Source organism: Dunckerocampus dactyliophorus, chromosome 10 (assembly GCF_027744805.1).
Source record: "Dunckerocampus dactyliophorus isolate RoL2022-P2 chromosome 10, RoL_Ddac_1.1, whole genome shotgun sequence".
In the NCBI taxonomy this organism is placed as follows: Eukaryota; Metazoa; Chordata; class Actinopteri; order Syngnathiformes; family Syngnathidae; genus Dunckerocampus; species Dunckerocampus dactyliophorus.
Genome location: NC_072828.1, coordinates 8,879,805 through 8,899,099, shown reverse-complemented (window position 1 = coordinate 8,899,099; position 19,295 = coordinate 8,879,805). Strand labels below are relative to the sequence as shown.

At 41.1% G+C, this 19,295-nt stretch overlaps 1 protein-coding gene across 2 annotated transcripts; it reads left to right on the top strand.

Moving 5' to 3' along the window:
* The first annotated feature begins 4,427 nt into the window (after window positions 1-4,427).
* nfic (nuclear factor I/C) lies at window positions 4,428-19,295 on the top strand. 2 transcript variants are annotated; one of them, XM_054790133.1, is made up of 13 exons: window positions 4,428-4,577; window positions 9,966-10,136; window positions 12,023-12,199; window positions 12,270-12,453; window positions 12,602-12,676; window positions 12,746-12,820; window positions 13,022-13,154; window positions 13,269-13,390; window positions 13,475-13,588; window positions 13,669-13,823; window positions 13,909-14,074; window positions 15,136-15,224; window positions 15,687-19,295. In XM_054790133.1, the coding sequence occupies exons 2-13, from the start codon at window positions 10,080-10,082 to the stop codon at window positions 15,705-15,707; spliced, it is 1,368 nt and encodes a 455-aa protein (XP_054646108.1). In that variant the 5' UTR covers window positions 4,428-4,577; window positions 9,966-10,079; the 3' UTR covers window positions 15,708-19,295. The 2 variants fall into 2 exon arrangements, with proteins under 2 accessions (XP_054646108.1, XP_054646107.1); XM_054790132.1 differs by lacking the exon at window positions 4,428-4,577 and adding an exon at window positions 4,632-4,827.

Here is a 19,295-nt window from a genome sequence, read left to right as displayed (position 1 = left end):
GAATTCCTGGTAGCTGATCATCTGTTGTAGCTTTGCCCCCATCAGACAGGAAGCGTGTCACACAAGCTTCCTGCCTCTATGTTGACTTCACCCTTGACCTCTCGAGGCTTGCGAGAGAAATGAAAGTAAATGAAAAACACTTGACTAATGACAGACCTCGCCCTCGCACGCCTCCTTTCTTTTACCTGTTCCCGAGGCCTCCACGGATTCGTTGAAGAACGGAAGTGCTGACTCGGTAAAGCGCAAACAGCAAAAACCTTTCCTCTCTGCCCGCTGTTGCCATTTTTCATCACGTTTTTGTTGCTCCATGCTTCTGGCTGGGTGCGCGCCAGGCAACATGAACACCAGCAGGAGGAGCCACTGTGCCCACTAGAGGAGGCTGAGTCAGCAGCTGCCTCCAACACACACACACACACGGACACACACACACACACACACGGACACACAGACTGCATGCTGATCATCAAGCCTGCTGGGATGCAAACTGACGACCAGAAAGTTAATAATATACTGTAAATATGAGAGACATGTTAGAACATGTTAGAATTACATGCTTCTTCCCACATTCCCAAATATGCATGCTAGCTTTATTGGAGACTCTACCCCGCCTTTCACTCAAAAACAGCTGGGATAGGCTCCAACATACCCACTAGTGAGGACAAGTGGTACAGAAAATGGATGGATGGAGGGCGCAGTACAGGGTAGTCCAAACTTTCAACAGGGCCAAACACTACATTGATTTCATGCAACACCAATCAACCTAATTATTCTTATTTTGGCAAATAAATTACCTTTTTGAGGGCTTTAAGGCGTACCGGACACAACCCCCCACCCACACAAAAAATACCCTCCCCCTGTCTGATTGTGTACTGGTACACATCGTGACAGGATGAACAAAAATCATGAAAGAGCCCACACTGCAAATAAGATAAAAAGACTACATTTTTGGGAAAAAAACCTTAAATGTAGTGAAATTATCTGTCCATGCAACATGTACATTTTACTTGGTAAGAAATCCTAAATTAAGATTTCTATATCTAGAAATAAGCAGGACCGAAATCATAGATTTGAGATTTTTATATCTAAAAATAAGCAGGACCTTTAAGATGAAAATACTTATTTTTAGAATAAAATACTTTTTTTTTTTTTTTACCTTATTACAACGGATAAAAAGTGAAAATTTCCTAAAATAAGACATATTATTGCCCCAGGGGCACAACGACAGGCTGGAGGGAGCAAGGATCGAACTACTAACATTCCAGATTCTGGACGACCTGCTATATCCCCTGAGCCACAGCCACCCCAGTCTAGTAAAGTAATAAAGCTGTATCCTGAAACTAGATGACAGATCTTGAAAGAAGCGTAAATCCATTTTAAATGCAAAAAAGGGCTTGCCAAATATAAGAAACAGACTAGGTATTAGGAAAAAATACTTAAAACTAGTGAAATTATCTGTCTATGCAGCTAGTTAATTTTACTTGATAAAAAAATTTGTAGTTAAGATTTCGATGTCTAGAAATAAACAGGACCTTTAAGCTGAAAATACTTATTTTCACAATAAAATACTTCATACAGCCAATAAAAAGTGAAATATTATTAAAATAAGTGAAAATGAAATTACATATTAGTGCAAAATGAATAAACTGTATCCTGAAACTCACTGGTCCAAAAGAGTGATGTTATTCTCCCTGAAGAAGTCCTTGGTCAAGCGAGCATTGTGAACTGCAGCGTTGTCCTGCTGAACAACCCAGCTGTTACCACACAGACCAGGGCCCTCTGTCATGAGGGATGTCCGCTGCAACATCTGCACGTAAGCAGCCCCCATTTGACGACCCTGCACCACCTGAAGCTCCAGTGTTCCGGTGAATGAAAAAGCACCCCAGACCATGATGGACCCCCCTCCACTGTGCCGGGTAGAAAACATCTCAGGTGAGATCTCCTTGTCATGCCGGTAACGTTGGAAGCCATCAGGACCGTCAAAGTTACATTTTTTCTCATCAGAGAATACAACTTCTGTCCACATTTCAATGTCCCATTTTTGATGCTCCCTGGCAAAGTCTAAACGGGCAGTTTTGTGGCGTTGAAGGAAACGAGGTCTTTGAATTCCTTTTTTGTTTTTTTAAACCCTTTTCCCGTAGATGCCATCTGATGGTTATTGCGCTGCAGTCGGCACCAGTAAGGGCCTTAATTTGGATGGAAGACTTCCCAGTGTCTTGATGGACAGCCAATCGGATCCTCCGGCTCAGCGCAGGTGTGATTTTTTTGGGTCTACTTTTGTGACTGTTTTGTTCCATAATGCTCAGGATCTTTAAAAAAAATTAGAGTGACTGATTTACTGCACCCAACCTCAGCAGCAACGGCACGCTGCCTTGCTTATGCAGCTCAACAATCCGACCACGTTCAAAAAGAGAAAGCTTCTTAGCTTTAGCCATCAGGAGGGCATGACAGTGTGAATGCCTGACAGAAAATGAACATTTTGAGCAGATTTTGGCTTTTATAGCCTGTGGTCTTAAACTTTTGATCAGCTGATAAACAGCCTATTTCAGTTTAATTGTTGTTTTCAATAAATTACTTTTTCACAGTGCTTTTTGTCTCACTCCCCCTTCTTGTTTTTGCATATTGTAGCTCTGCTTAAAACCTCATTAAGATCCAAATGTGCAAAATGCAAATTCTAGCAATTTTTCAACTGGTCTTAAGATTTTGACCATGTGTGTATATCTTAACTCATGCTATTAAAAATCACAACCAGAAGTGCTAATTTGATAACATCAATATTTATTTTCTTTAACCAGTACACCAAGTTGCTCTACAAAATCTGTAATTTAGTCATTCATCTGTATTGGTCATCAAAAATTGTTTCCAGTATGCCATTACCTTTCAGTTTAATAAACTGTATGTTAAAACATTGTTGTTCAGCCGTTCTTAAATTAAGTATCCTGTGTATGTTGTGGAATCTTTAAACAAGATTTTATTTGTCGGGAAAACCAAAATAACTTATTTTGAGAGTTATTTGCTCAATTTTAACATTTCTGAACTAAACTAGACAAAATGTAATTCCTCACTCTAAAATGAAGGGAAATTATCTAACATGTCTTGAAATATGATTTTAAATCTTGGCAAGTGGCAAATAATTTGCAGTGTATAGTTGGCAATTTTGGTTTGCAGGTGTCATTTTTGTGGGTATTTAGGCTGTTTTTCTTTGTTTTCTGGGTAATGTACTAATGCAGGCCAAGTTGAATTTGATATGGCCCCCGGGCCGCACTACTACCTCTCGTCAACACACAAATGTAAGGTTTGCAAAAACAGGTGTTGGAGATTAAATTCTCCGCACCCTAATAAGGCCACAAGGACCACTTTTTAAAATTAATTAAACAAATTTCACCTCTCCTTACCTATTTGTTGATCTCCAATCATGAGAAGGGAAGAAGATTCACACTCCAATTGAAGATTTACAAATGTATTGAAAATAATTCAGACAGAATAATTTCAAATTCTTTTGATATCCGGGCTAACTGTCTCTCCTCATGTCCTCCTGCGGCTTCCTGACCAGAAGGAGAGAGAGTCGGCCTTACTCGCTGGTCCCCTCTGCCTTTTTGCAATTGTTTTCCTCAGAACATCGGCGCTAGGGTATCCCAAAATAGCTTGCATTCTTTGGTGATATGTGTGTGATGACAACAGCTAAGAATTGCATCTTAGCTGACGTGGTAGTACTCTCATCAGCACCTTCTTCTGTACAAAATAGCACATGCCCTCCCAGCATAGTACATCCTATCTGACTGCTGATTATATGAATGCACTTTGTCTTTATGTGTTTCTATATCCTACTTAAATAAATGTTCATCTATTCAGTTAACAAATTACTAAAGCAATATTTCTACAATCTACTTGTAATAAATATTTACTCACTCAGCTAACAAGTTAATAAAATAATATTATCCTACACCGGTAAAGCTTTTTGGCTTGTGTCATAAGAAATGTGTGACATTATCTCATGTAGTTAAACCTTATTTAACCACAGAACACGACTAATTACAAGGGATTGACTTATGGCTGCTGGTTTCATTTAAAAAAACATTCATGATGTCTCCTGGGCTCCATGTAAGTGAGTGCTGATTTTAGAAGATAAACATTCATGTCATTGTGCTAATATATCACAAATGAGCTGTTGTAACGCACGACCAAGACAGATGTGGTTGCTTTTTTAGGCTTCTGATTGGCCAAAACTCCAGTGAATGAGCTTTCATGTCGACAGGACTTTTTTAAAACTCCAGTGGTGTGGATGGAGATTTTTTGAAGTGAGGAAAATGTTTGTTTTTGAAAGTATCCAGGCTTACATTGAAGCGGTGCAGGAATGGCGGTCTATGTGTGTGCCCTGTGATTGACTTGCAACCAGACCAGGGTGGCCTCTCACCCACAATCAGCTGGATGGACTCCTGATCACCCTTGACAGGATGACAGCAGAAAACAAATGATGCTGAGCACCGGACTTCACTGTCATGCATGTCAATATTTGTATGTAATTACTGTGTAGTTTGTTGCAGTCAGGGTAGGGAAAGAAGAAGAGAGACTTCCTTGCGGTAGGTAAATAAAAGGTGAACGTCCATTCTGCTCTGCCGCAGCCTGCCAGGAGGGGGAGGGGAAGGGGGTGCTGGACGGGGCTTGACGCGGGACGGTTCTGGTCGGGGAGCGCTGTGGATTGACTTACCCCCCCACTGGCCCGGACACAACCACGCCAGTGATTATGGAATGAAACGGGAGGGCAGCTGGAGATGGGCCGGCGTTGACAACCGCTTCAACTTCCTCGACTGGCGGCTCAGTTCGGACATGGTAGGACAAAAAAAAGCTGTTTGAGTCCCGAAACGCCCCTTCCTGGTGACCCAAAAAGGCAAACAAGACGAGTTATGAGAAATATTAGCAACAGCACTCGGGCAGAAGGCGATCACAACAGCTGTCTTTCCCCTCTTGTCTCAAATGTCCCATGTTTAGTTGCTTAACTGCCTCGGTGTGACGTGTGACGTTTGCCACCCCCTCGCCAAACTTCATTGAAAATATAGCACATTAAAGAACATCTGCACATCGGTGGATCCACGCGTCTTAAAGAACATGGCCGCTAACATATTTGACACATTTGGGGTCTAAACTACAATTCGGGTTAAAAACAGCAAGCGATACACAACTCTGAGCAATTTAAAACATTCACTTTAAGAGCGGAGTCGCCGGCGAATGGCTCTGGTCACACGGTCCTCAGAGGCGGAAGTTGGCGTTTGAAACGAATGTAAAACTTGCTATTTTCTTGCTTTCAGCCTTTCACTGTTCGTCATGTTGGCGCAGAATTTGGCGAACCACGACCTAAAGGGGGAACATTAGGTGGTCAAAGCGAGGCGCTCCACAGTTTCCCCAGAAATATCGGTCAAGTGAGATGTGTTAGCTTTTCTAAGGGAGTTTGGAGTAGGGACGCCTCAGTGCGGAACTGGACCTATTGGTGCTCCCGGGACTCGATCTCACCGTAGATTCGCGTAGAAGCGAGGCAATCGCCACTTGAAGGCTTCATGTTGACTTTTGGAGCATGTGCGGATCAAGGGAGGCCAAGTTGAAGTTCCTCCAGGCTCAAAGTGTCTGCTTGTTACTCAGCAGAAAATGGCCGCACTTGGTCTGAGCGGGCTGAGGGAGAGTCTGTGGCCGACAGAGGGCCTCTTGTCCCGGCGCACAGCTGGACAAAGAGCCGCCATCATTATGTGCGGTTGCCGCATTAGTAAGAAGTAGCACACAAAGACCCAGATAACCTCTGTTTAGTGATGTTAGTTAAGACCAAGAGCTGAATGAACTAAAATTGTTTATTTGAACCTTCACATGGGCACTTCACTTGCAACACAATATCTGCTGTGCAGGATAAATACATAATAGCACCACTACTACCTACATGGACAGTTTGTACTACAAGCTGCATTCAAGATCACAACTTGTTTTCACATGTGCACCTATGCTAAAAGCGCACATTGCTCCTGAAGGTCCACATTGAAAGAGTCCTGAGTGTCTCTATTGCTCCTCAGGTTCTGCAGGCAGGTTCAAAATAAAATTAAACATTTGAAGGATTCACTGGACCTGTCTCATACCTGCAACAATGTTCTAGAAAGGCTTCTGGAGACAAATCATGGCATGTCATTTTGATAGTGATTAGTCATTAGTAATTTTGTCACCAAATGAATGTTCTGTTGATCAGATGCTGATAGCATGCACTGCCGCCCTTTAGGTACCCTAACCACTTGGCATGGCTCAGTTGTTTTGGCATCCTTCACAAATTAGCACTAAACTGGAGCAACTTTGTCTTTGGAAATGTTTTTCCGCCATATTGAAAATAGAAACAATCTGTTCCAGAGTCAAATTGATGGCCATCCTAAAAGCGTTACTAAGTGTTACTAAGTTAATATTTTTAAGTGTAAAAAGAAGTGACTCAGTGGTAACAGTATAAAGAGCACTTAACTAACAAGTGAGGACACGTATGTGGATGGTGGAGTCTTACTGCATTGAATGTGACGCAACTTCCTGTTTATAATCTTCTCTCAACACTCCTCATTGACGCGTTATCCTTTTGGAAGAAGTGTCACTAAAGAACAAACTTTTTATAGTTGCTTAACTGTGCTAACATCTGGCTTGACGTCATGCATCAAGACGGTAATGGTTTAATCTATGTGAACATGTATACAAAGTTATAATGAAATACAGTACGTGACATAGTACAATTAGCATTTTTACATGTCCAAAAGGAGTAGGAAGAAGCAAAGCTTACAGTATTTAATCCAACCCACCCGCCCATTCGTTTCACATCAATTGCAATACATTTATTCACTTCCTGTATTTCATTTGTGGTCTTTACCAGTTTATACATAGGAGAATTATAGGGTCATGTAACAATATGGTAATATAATTGTCAAGATTTTTCCACAATCATAATAAATAATAATCACTATTATAATAAATAATAATCAATACAGACATGTATAGCATTGGTAATTTCCTCTGTAATTTCGATCAGTGGAGGTTGAAATGTTTGCTCTGTATCCGTATTGGCTGTCCGCAAGTACTTCATTGTTATTGATACATTTGTCCAACCTGTTATTGAAGAGCTTCTCCATCATTTTAGAGAATTGTGGTAATAAGGAAACTGTTGGAAAATTTTAACTACTTTAGCTGTTTTCATGTTGTCTGGATATATACCAGTCTGGAATGATGAATTACTGATGTACGTCAGCGGTTCTACGATCTTGTTGATAACCCTTTTTAACGTTTCCATTTCGATTCCATTACAATCAGTTGATGTTTTTGTTTTACATTTATTGACAATATCAGTGATTTCCTTTTTGTCACATCAGTGAGGAACATCGAATTAGGATTCTTGTCTATAATTTCATTCCATTCCTCCACTGTCCAGAATTTTGGAATCCCTTCTTCCAGTTTTCGTCCAATATGTACAAAGTAATTATTAAACTTTAGAACTACATTCATATCATCATTATTGGTGTTTCCAACCATAAAACAATGAGGGTAGTCTGCTTTTTTAGTACCATTCCTTATAATACTGTTAAGATTGCTCCAAGTTGCTCTAATGTTGTTATTGTTTTTGTGTAATAATTGACTACAATATTCTTTCTTACACGCTCTCAAGATTGTAGTCAGCTTATATTTATGTCTGAAATGTTTTTTTCTGCTTCTTTAGTTGGTTGAATGATAAATTTCCTAAAAATGTCTATCTTCTTCTTCTTTTTAGTCCTTTTGCCATCCATGGCTGATTATTGTTCCTTTGCTTATTGGACATTTCTCTTAAGGGAGAGTTCTTATCATAGAGCTTCATATAAGTGTTTGGAAAGTGTTTGTATGCCTCATCCACATCATTTCCACTGTACACACTCTCCCATCTTTGTTCTTCTAGATCTTTCTTAAAAGCGTTCACGCTGTCCTCTGTACGTAGTCTTTGGAAAGTCTTTTTGTGGTCCATCTTTCTTTTTGTAGTATTCATTATAAATTGTAAAGACTGGAAGATAGTCACTGATGTTGTTGATTATTAGACCACTAGTTGTGCTGTTATCAAAGTCATTGGTGAATATGTTATCAATTAAGGTGGCCTGGTGGTCTAGTGATTTTAGGATATAGACTCAAAACTTTACATTGTGTCTATGAAGTAATCTATTACCTTGTTATTGTGATGATTCAGAAGATCAATATTAACGTCTCCACATACGAAGATTATTTTTTGACTGATATCTATGAAGGTTGTTTTAATCCAATCCTCAAACATTTCAATACTTCACTTTTGAGTTCTAAACCACTTATTAATACGTTGTTGCTTTTTTCTTTACAGATTTCAATCGTCGTGCTTTCCAAAATATTATCTATAGCAAATGACATGTTCTTTACCATTTTGTAGTTCAAGATGGTTTTGATTACCTTTAAAGGCTTATTTTTTGGAATCACATTCGACTAGGAACGTTCAAGTGCATGTAGAAGTTCCACTGTAAGCAACATGGGAGTGGTTGTTACGACTGGCTAGTTTTCACACAGGAGAGGTGCACTGCATTCTGGTGGTTGTTGAAAACACAAGTTTTGACAGGAAAAAGAAATTAAAGTGAAACCATTTTCTTGTCTTTGGACTCACTGAAAAGTATTGTAGAGGTTTACGAATTCAGCACGTGAATCTGCAGCTTTAAGTGACTTCTTTGGGATGGGCTCCATCTACGTCATCCCTCTTCTGTCTTTTTTTATATTCCTACTCGCCTCCTTCCTGCGTGGACGTGCCACGATCCTCCCCGCCATTCCTAACTTTTCCCTCACCCCTTTCCCGCCATTCCCGACCTTTCCCGGCGCGTCCCCAAATATGGCGTGGAGACGCGGAGTCATCCGAGGACTCGGGGCGGAAGTGCCCGCGGGCGAGGAGGTGATGACGCGCTAAAGCTGCTTCCGACAACATGATGATGTCTCCTCTTGCTTTGTGTCAGGTAAAAAAAAGTGCTCCTTGTTCGATGCAACGCTGCAGGCTGGTGGTTTCTTTGGACACTCGGAAGTGACGTCAGAGTCCTAGTTCTGTGATTGACGGTGCAATTTGAGGAACCAAATTGATATAATTGCGTTTACTTTGCGAAGTATTTATACTATGTACTTGTACCAAGTGACTGACGCTACTGACCCTCTTGTAAACTTTTAGCCAAAGTCTACGAGAAAACACGTATTTTTATAGCCTGAAAAACAACTACTGATATTGTCTAAATGCCCAAAATGTTATGTGTGAAAACAGCGACTATGTACAGTACATGTAAGTTGCGTGTTGTTGTAGGTGTGCGCATTTTCCACACTACTCGTGTGGCCGAAAGTCACATGACTTAATACGTCACATTTTCAACTCACAAAGAAGCTGTTCAAATAGTCGGGTATGTGTTGCGTCTCACTTTGACCAAGGAAAGGCGTGTATCTCCAGAGTTTAATGTCAAACATACAATGATGCATCTCCAAGGCGCTGTCGACCTTCAAAACACAATTTCCTAGATGAAATATACGCTACGATAACTGTCATACAAGCGTAAAATGCAGTTAGCAAGTCTAATATTGATCCATTAAAAACGGTAAAACATTAACTTTAGTGATGATTGCAGAAGGTGCAATAAGCATTTTTGTTTTTGTTAACAAAACATGTCAACCACTATGTAAAATTAATCAACCACGGTACTGACACACTTGCTAAAGCTGGACAAAAGTGCTCGGACACTTGCTTATAATGTGACAGCTCCCACTGTCAGAAAGAGCCAAAGAAAAAGTCAAAGCCGCACACAGGTGTGCGGATGCCATGCGTCATGAAGTGTTAGGCATATGATTATATTTATATTTTAATGAAAATTAAACGTTATACTGTATTTTGTGAGAGTTTGAACCTTGACACTGTGACGGATGCTGATCACGTACATGTGTGTGTCTCGCAGGATGAGTTCCATCCGTTCATCGAGGCTCTGCTGCCACAGGTCCGCGCCTTCGCCTACACGTGGTTCAACCTCCAGGCCAGGAAGAGGAAGTACTTCAAGAAGCACGAGAAGAGGATGACCAAAGAAGAAGAGAGGGCAGTCAAAGAAGAACTCCTCGGGGAGAAGTCAGAGGTATGTGGAATTTACAAAAAAAAGTCTCTTCATTAGGTACAGTATATATTGGCACAATCCAATGTGATCCAATATGTGCATTTACACGGTTTTCATGTGGTTAAATAAGGTAACCAAAATATTCCAAACAGTTGTCAGAATGGTAAAGTAGTTGTGCAACCACAATAATAAACGTATTGTGAAATGGAACATTATTATGGTAATGGTATATTGATGAATAGTTTCAAACATGCATAACCAAGATACATTGACGTGTACATCGTGTGTACACTTACACACAATTCACGTCTCAGAAAAGCAGTAGGAAGCAGTATTTAATCCTACTCTTTCTCCATGTGTCATTACATTTTTGTAAAGTTTGTAAAGTTTATATTGACATGCTAAATTTGTTAAATGTACAAAGCTGGCGTTTATCATTATGTAGTTTGTCCAGCAGAGGGCGGCCTGACCGCATTGCTCAGTTAACTAGCAGGAGGCTAATGTTGAACATTGCTCGTTTTGTTGTCATTCTGGTCAGGCACTGTAGTAGACACCTATGGATCGTAATTTAAAGCGACTGAAGTAAAATACTGAAATAAAAAACTGTAAAATAAACATACGTTTGAAAAATGCAAACCCAGTTTCATTGAAAATGTGTTGAACTTGATGAATTGTACTCACTAAGTTTATATTGAGGACATTTTGTTTGTTCTGTAAGTAGCAGTAGTTTTGGCACAGAGCCAAGGCCGCAGTTTACCTAAGGCACTAACATTTACAGCTTCCTCAAGTAGCACAGGAGGTCCGAGTTGTTGCTTCAAACGACATTTTGGCAAAACAAACCTCATCATGATTATAATGTAGTGGTTAGCATGTTTACCACGCAGTCAGAAGATAGGGAAGATTAGGGTTCAAATCTACGTTTAGACATCTCTGTGTGGAGTGTGCATGTTCAACTCCGGTTTCCTCCCACATTCCAAAAATATGCATGTTAGGTTAATTGGAGACTAAATTGCCCATAGGTATGATTGTGAGTGTGAATGGTTGCTTGTCTATATGTGCCCTGCAAGTGGCTGGCGACCAGTCCAAGGTGTTGTATCCTGCCTCTTGCCAAAAGTCAGCTCGGATAGGCTCCAGCATATCCCTGCGACGCTACTGAGGACAAGCGCCATAGAAAATGTATGGATGATTATAATCACAACAAAATATAGGACAAAGATTCTGGGCGAACAAAAAAATAGTATGTTTATATCAACAAACTTATTATTTATCAATATATAAATACAACAACATCAGACCATGTAACAATATCCACAAGTTCATCCAATTGTTCCCTTTTTTATTACATGGAAATGTTTGTGCAAAATAAAGTATGTAGAGCAAAATTACTAAACAAAAGGAAAAACTCATATTGACCCTCAAATACCTCGGAATTTTGTCCCTAAAACCCTCCTGTGTCCAATAAGTTATTCCCTGAGTTTGTAAAGAACATAACAATATAACATATGACAATATCAACAATGTAACTATATGAACAACACAATAAAAACACACATATTTATGAAAATAAACATACCTAGTAAGAGCTGGAAAAAAAATATCACACTAGTATTGATTTGATACGGATTCTACCTTTGGTATCGATTTTATGGATATTTGGATTGATCCGTCCAACCTTAGTGAGCGGTATTTTGACAATAAGTAGTAGCTGTATGTTAATATGTGACAGTTATTTGATGCATTTTGTTGAAGATTTCAGACATTTTAAGGTCAAAAGTTATCTGTAACGTTGTTACCTGTTGCGAAGCCACATAAAGAATAGAAACTGTGAGTGTCTGCTCTCTGACAGTTGTAGTACATGTGTTTGTGTGTGAGGTCAGTGCAGAGGAACCACTATGTTGCTCTTCCAGGTGAAACAGAAGTGGGCCAGTCGTCTCCTGGCCAAGCTGAGGAAGGACATCAGACCTGAATGCAGAGAAGATTTCGTCCTGTCCATCACCGGCAAGAAAGCTGCATGCTGTGTGCTGTCTAACCCGGACCAAAAAGGCAAAATGAGACGCATCGACTGCCTCAGACAAGCGGATAAGGTGGACAATAGGTGGAGCAGCAACCACAATGGTGTCCCTCAGAGCTGACATCTGTGTTGTCTTCTTGCAGGTGTGGAGGCTGGACTTGGTGATGGTGATCCTGTTTAAAGGAATCCCTTTGGAAAGCACAGATGGAGAGCGTCTGGTGAAGGGTGTCCAGTGCTCCAACCCGATCCTTTGTGTGCAGCCAAGACATATCTCGGTCTCCGTCAAGGAGCTGGACCTCTACCTGGCCTACTACGTGCATGAGAGAGGCGAGTTCTCTATTTGGAAAAATAAGAAAACCTGGAGTACCATGCAGAAGTCTTAGTTCACCAATAACGTTTATGAAATAACTATTATAAATAAATGAATAATTACTGTATTTACAAAGTCAACAAACATGATCTTTGTGTGGTGCAGAGGTGGAGAAGAGCAGCAGTCCTGGTCCAACCGGAGTATCTTCTGATCAGGAGGACAGTCGTACCGCCACCATGGGTAATGTAGCATGAAACAGCTTCATTCTGTGATGGACTTCATCTCATGTTGTTCTCGACACTGCTGCAGATGGTCCAGAGTTCCAGGACACCTTTGTGACCTCGGGAGTTTTCAGCGTTACAGAGCTCGTTCAGGTGTCCAGAAGTAAGTTTTAGCCCGCCCATACTGACAGGATGCACTTGAAGGCAGCAGGAGAGAAGGTTGATCATCTGATCAGAAACACGTTAGAGTGGAAGGAACGGCGTTAAGACAACATGGCAGATATTAACTATACATGTACAGTATGTATGTGTGGAGGTCATCACCTTGCACTTGTTTGTGTGTGTGTGTTTTCCACATGTGAAGCTCCTGTTGTCTCAGGAGTCGGGCCAAGTTTCTCCATGGGTGAGCTGCAAGGCCACCTGGCCTATGACCTCAACCAGTCGGTCCCCACACCTGTCAGCATGCGCCGTACGCTGGCCAGCACCTCATCTAGCGGGTAACCACACACACAATCGCATTCAAACTTAACAAAAAATGGATCTGACTAAATGATATGACATCAATTTCAACTGAACCTGATTTGATCAGTAACGTTCCATTGTTTGTGCAGGAGTAAGCGCCATAAGTCTGGCTCCATGGAGGATGACGTGGCCAGCCCAGGAGGTGAATATTACCACTCACCCTCGTCTCCTGCCAGCAGCTCCAGAAACTGGACTGACGACATGGAAGGAGGTAACACATCAATACAATGAAGATATATATATGTGTGTGTGTGTGTGTTGCTGGCCTCCATCAGTGTGTGTGTCTGTGTGTCAGGTGTGTCTCCTCCGGTGAAGAAGGCAGAGCTGGACAGTCCTTCAGCCCAAGACGACTCTCCTAGACTGGGCTCCTTCACTCAACACCATCGTCCCGTCATTGCCGTGCATAGTGGTCAGTACTTTACAGTTGTGCTGCTGATGTCACTAAGATGATGTCTTGTCACAAAAGTTCTCATCGTCTTGGTGGTCCAGGTCTGTCACGTCCTCACCCCTCACCATCGCTTCATTTCCCGTCCTCCTCCTACTTTCCCCATGGAGCCATCAGATATCCTCCTCACTTGGGTCAGGATCCCCTCAAAGACCTGGTGTCGCTGGCCTGTGACCCTGCCAATCAGAGCGCCGCCTCGGTGAGTGTCCAGGTCACACTTTTGGTCATTTCTTCACTGGAAACTCTTAAACATCCAATCTTTTTTTGTTTTGGATCCATTGCAGCTGAATGGCGGAAGCCAGATGAAAGTGTCCAGCCACTACATCTCCTCTCATATGTTGGCGCCATCCCTGGGCCCGGCCCCCTCACCCCTGCCCAGGACCCTGTCTGCAGACTCCAAGACCCCCAGCACCTCCTCCGAAGGCGGCACAAACTCCCCCACCTCGCCCAGTAGGTGGTACAGTCCACCTTGTGATGCACATTGTGCTGTGCAAAATGTACATGCACCTCAGCTTAACTTGTAGTCAGTACCACTATGTGGTCAGTACAACATTTAGTTAGTACTACAGACTAGTCAGTACAACATTTAGTTAGTAGTTAACACCACTGTATAGTTGGTACAGCATTAGTTAATAGTACTAAAATGTAGTCAGTACAACATTTAGGTAGCAGTTGGTATTACACTCTAGTCAGTACAACATTTAGTTAATAGTACTAATATGTAGTCAGTATAACATGTAGTTGGTAGTTCGTACCACAGTGTAGTCAGTACAGCATTTAAGTAGTAGTTAGTACCACAAAGAAGTCAGTACAACATTTAGTTAGTACAAAAATGTAGTCAGTACAACATTGAGTTAATAGTCAGTAATACAACATTGAGTTAGTAGTTAGTGCCACAGTGTAGTCACTACTACCTTTAGGTAGAAGTTAGTAGCACTGTGTGGTTAGAACAATATTTAGTTAGCAGTTAGTACCACAATAAGTAAATATAAGTAATAAGTACAACATTTAGTTAAGGGTTAGTTCTACAATGTAGTCAGTATAACATGTAGTCAGTAGTATTACAATCTAGCCAGCACAACATTTAGTTGGTAGTTGGTACCACTATGTAGACAGTACAACAATTTGTAGCACAATGTAGTCGGCACAACATTTAGGTAGTAGTTAGTATTACAGTCTAGTCAGTACAACATTTACTTAATGGTTAGTACTACTATGTAGAGAGTACAACATGTTAGTAGTTAGTAGCACTGTGTAGGCAGTACAACATATTGTTACTATCTAGTACTACAGTATAGTCAGTGCAACAATTAGTACCACAATGTAGTCAGTACAACATTGAGTTAGTAGTTAGTATCACCATGAAACTAGTCAGTACAACAGATAGATAGCACAGTAGTTGGTATTACACACTGGTCATGTTGGATCAACATCTACACACGTGTTGCTGTTATGTTTGTCACGTGTATAAAATAACTAACCATGATGTCACCGATGATGTCATCTCACAGCGTACTCTGCCCCAGGGACGCCGCCCACTAGTCGCTCCTCCTTTGTTGGGGTCACGCCTCGAGACCCCGGTGGACTCTACCAAGCCCAGGTTGGTGCTGCTCCTTTCTACTAGATGCTACTATCATAGATAGATGGCATACAGTGTGCACATAGAGCTGAACAGTATAGAGTGTGCAGTATGGACCTGCCTATAGAGCTGTAGAGTGTAGATACAGTGTGTGCTGGTATCTAGTTGATGTAGGTCAGTGTGCAGTTTGCTGCATTGCAGTTAAAGTGATCTAGAAACTTCTCAGCCAAAAATGCTGAGCCAGCAAACACACACACACACTGTAGTCATACTGCCATGGTAATCATGGGTGCTAAGAATTTTTTAATCAGATTTCAATCTTCCTAGTTGAGGTTTGAGTTTGAATGTATCCATCATGCTTTATTGTACTTATCTAGCTTTTACCAATGTGAAGCACTGTGTGTCATTTGAACGTTAGACTGATGATTGACTGTAGCGAGCCAAGGTGGACATATTTAGTCACGTTGTGTGTCTTTGTTTCAGTCTTGGTATCTGGGCAATTGAATGAGTTGTGTTAAACAATACACAACGAATGATGTCTGCACAGTGACATGCTACACAAAGAGTGATTATATACGAGTATGGGCCGCACCAGCAGTGAGCCACATTGACTCTAAATGGCTCTCAACATGGATCCTGTGCTTGGTCGGTGTGAGAGGCAGAGCTTCCCCAGGATGGACGTCAAACCTTCAACCCCGCCCCCCTGCAGGTGCTGCTTATTATATATGCAAATAAGCCTCGCTTTTCCCCCCCCCTAATGACTCCTAATGAGAGAAGATCTTTTCATCAAAAGTTTCTCTGCACTTTTTTTTTTTTTTTTTGGAAGAAAGCGAGGAGCGGAAAATTCTCTGGCTCCTCCTAAGAGGATGGGAAAGTTTGTGGTTTGGACTGACAATCATCATCAGGCTGAAAGCGTTAGGTTGCTCTTAAAGACTTTCATTTTTGTAACGCAAAGACAACACACACACACACTCCACCTGTGCAGGCCACGCCCACTTCTTCAACACCATGCATGAAAGTATTTAAAGCGACGGCCAAAGGAAAGTGAAGATGTCAAGGAGCTCTCTGGCGTCTTGGATGTTTTGTTTGAGACCTCTTCTTGGAGTCTGACCTGGCAGGTGGAGAAATCATTTAGAAAGAGGCGGAGCTAAGAAAAGCAGAATGCCTTTTTTTAAAATTCAGAAATGGTGGCTGTGTTGTTAAGACTTGTATTTTGCACGATATGTCCTAAACCACAGTATGTGCCTTGCCTTTAGTTCAACAAGAAGAGGAGTAGATTGTGGAAAAGTAAAGAGGCTTTTCATGGTACTGCTTCAAGAAAAGAGAAAAAAAAAAGCGGCATGCATGATTGCTTGATGCTAACTAGCCTAGCAGGTACTCACTTTTAAGTTGGCAGCATCTTAAGGCTCATTTATACTTGGGAAAATAGATGAGTGCGTTTAAACAATGTAAACATCACTACTCTTACAAAGGTTGTCACCCCCAATCCAAATTTAATCCAAATACGAAGAAAAGTAAACATGTTGACGATGGAGGATAGTAATTAATAGTCTTATTATGAAGAACAACATCAGAAGAAGCATTGAACACTTCAAGGCATGTCCTTGGTTAGTTATATTCATTGCTAGTACCAACTAGAGAAAATGACCACAAACACCACTTTTAGTAACCTCAACACTGCCCCCATGGTTTCCAGTGGTACTGCAAGATTTGGCGCATGCCCGTAAGCTTCCAGAAGACGAACGGCACTAAGTGGGCTAACACTATCATTGATACTTGATAAAACGTATGCTCTAAGTTAAAGCCACAATAACCTCGACCTTCATGCGGATTGTCCTTGGAAGAGACAGTGGGTCTGAGACGAGCGCTTGTAATGTATACTTCAAACAGCAGGGGGCACTGGCAAGCAAAGCAATAGTGAGGGCAACTAGATTCCTTTTACCAGAGGTGTGGACTCAAGTCACGTGACTTGGCCTTGAGTCAGGCTCGAGTCACAATTTTGCTGACTTTGGACGCGACTTGACAATATCATCAAAGACTTGCAACTGGACTTGGACTTTGACATCAATGACTCGGGACTTTAGTCTGATGACTTGAAAAGACTTTCAGGGACTGTGTCGAGTAAAACGCGTCCCTTTTTAAAGTGTTCAACTAAAATGCTTGTTGCTATCCAATTTCCCCCAACATAACATAACATAACATAATTTCTTTTTGAATCTGCCTCATTGAATGCATCTATTAATGTCCAATCAAGTTTAAGAACAAACAACTAATGTGTGGATTACATTTTTGTGCACTGATTAAATCCTGAATGCTTTGTCAGCATTCTTTTTCTGTGACTAAGTCTTGCCACACTGGTCTTATTTAAAAAATAAAACAATTCAAAATGCATTCATTATATTTGTCAAATTTATTAGATTGTTACATTGTAAAATGGCATTTTATTGGTAGACACTAAACAGTGAACACTAAACTTATGACTTGTAAGGACACGAAAATTTTAAGCCTGTGACTTAGGACTTGACCTGTCTTTACGTGAGACTTGAGATTAAAGACTTGAGACTTGCAAAACAGTGACTGGCTCCCACCTCTGCCTTTTACTGACTGGAGTCACTTATAAGTCACTCACTGAAGAGAATCGGGTATGAGTCACTCATCACAGAGCGCATGCGCAGAAGCTTGCACATGCGCAAGAAGTTCAGCAGAGGCTCGGTGAGCACCCGTGAGTCATTGAAACACCGGTCTTTGTCCGGGTACCCGTGAGTCAGTGAAACTCAAATTGTTGTTGAGTGACTGACTCGTTCATGACTCGCACATCTCTAGCAAGCAAGCAAAGCATGCTGCTGCAAGTGCTGCTAGCGAATTCAATTCATATTCAACGATGGCATCAGCCTTTGCTCTGATTGGCCATTGGCACGCTTGTCATCCAGCCTTATTTAGCCAATATGATTGATTGAAACATTGCATGTAGAATGATCGGTGAAACACAAGTGTGTGTCTAAAAGGACAATATATTTAACGTTACGTTTGACTGGTGGCCAAGCCACAGAGTGGTTGAAATTATGATGATGATGACGGTGGTGGTGGGTCGCGATACATCCACTTTAAACCAAACTCCTGGCAGGAGGATAAACCTGATGCTCTTTGCATATGCACTACAGAGAAAAGGGACAACTTGGATGAAGACATGTAAAAGACAGCACAGTAAGAGACCAAAGCCACTTAGAATAATAGTAATAATAATACACCAAATAAATATAACATTATGTTGCTTGTCCATTCAAAATGGTCATTGTTTCCCTCAAAGGGCTTTTTGTCCCCCAAACCAAAGCTGATTGTTCCTAATGCTTTGAATGTTTTTCTTTATTTTTTTTTCTTGTCATGTGTGTCTGCTATGATGCATAGTGCTGCCTCTTTAGCCCCTCCTACTAAACAGAGACCACATCCTGCTTTGATTCATTACTAAATATGTCTTTTAACAGCCTGTCAAAAGTGTGCATTTGCTGGATGGAAGTGGAGTGATTCCAAAAAACGAGTGCCAATGTGAAGTAGACTTAATGAATATCTTCATGATAACTGTATCCTCTTACCACAGGAGTACTTTATTGGTACATCTGCTATTACATTCGTTTCACTGAAAAAACAACGTGCTAGCAGTAGCATGGAAAGGCTGAATACTGATGACAAGTCAGAAGTAAGCTGGACATTCATTTTATCAAACTCACATTCTGTTATGACTAGGGATGGACATTCAGTAAATTATGCTGAAATTAGAACAATTTCAAAAATTGATGTCACCTTCTTTGGACAGCTCAACAGCGCCTCTGCTGGTTGCAGCCAAGTGGTGAACTCCAATTGCGTCATCAGTGCAACACCGTCAGCCCATAAACAATACTTTCCTAGTATAAGCTGGCTCCATACAAAGACAGGATGTATTCTTGTTTTTGTGCTCCCAAAAAATACTTTTAATATGTGACTCCTGAGTGTGTGTCGACAAACTGACTTCAGCATTGTTTCCGTGCCACTAGCATCTAATGTTTTTTCATGTGTTTTTGTGAGATTTGCTTATAGAAATAAATAACTGTCACAGCA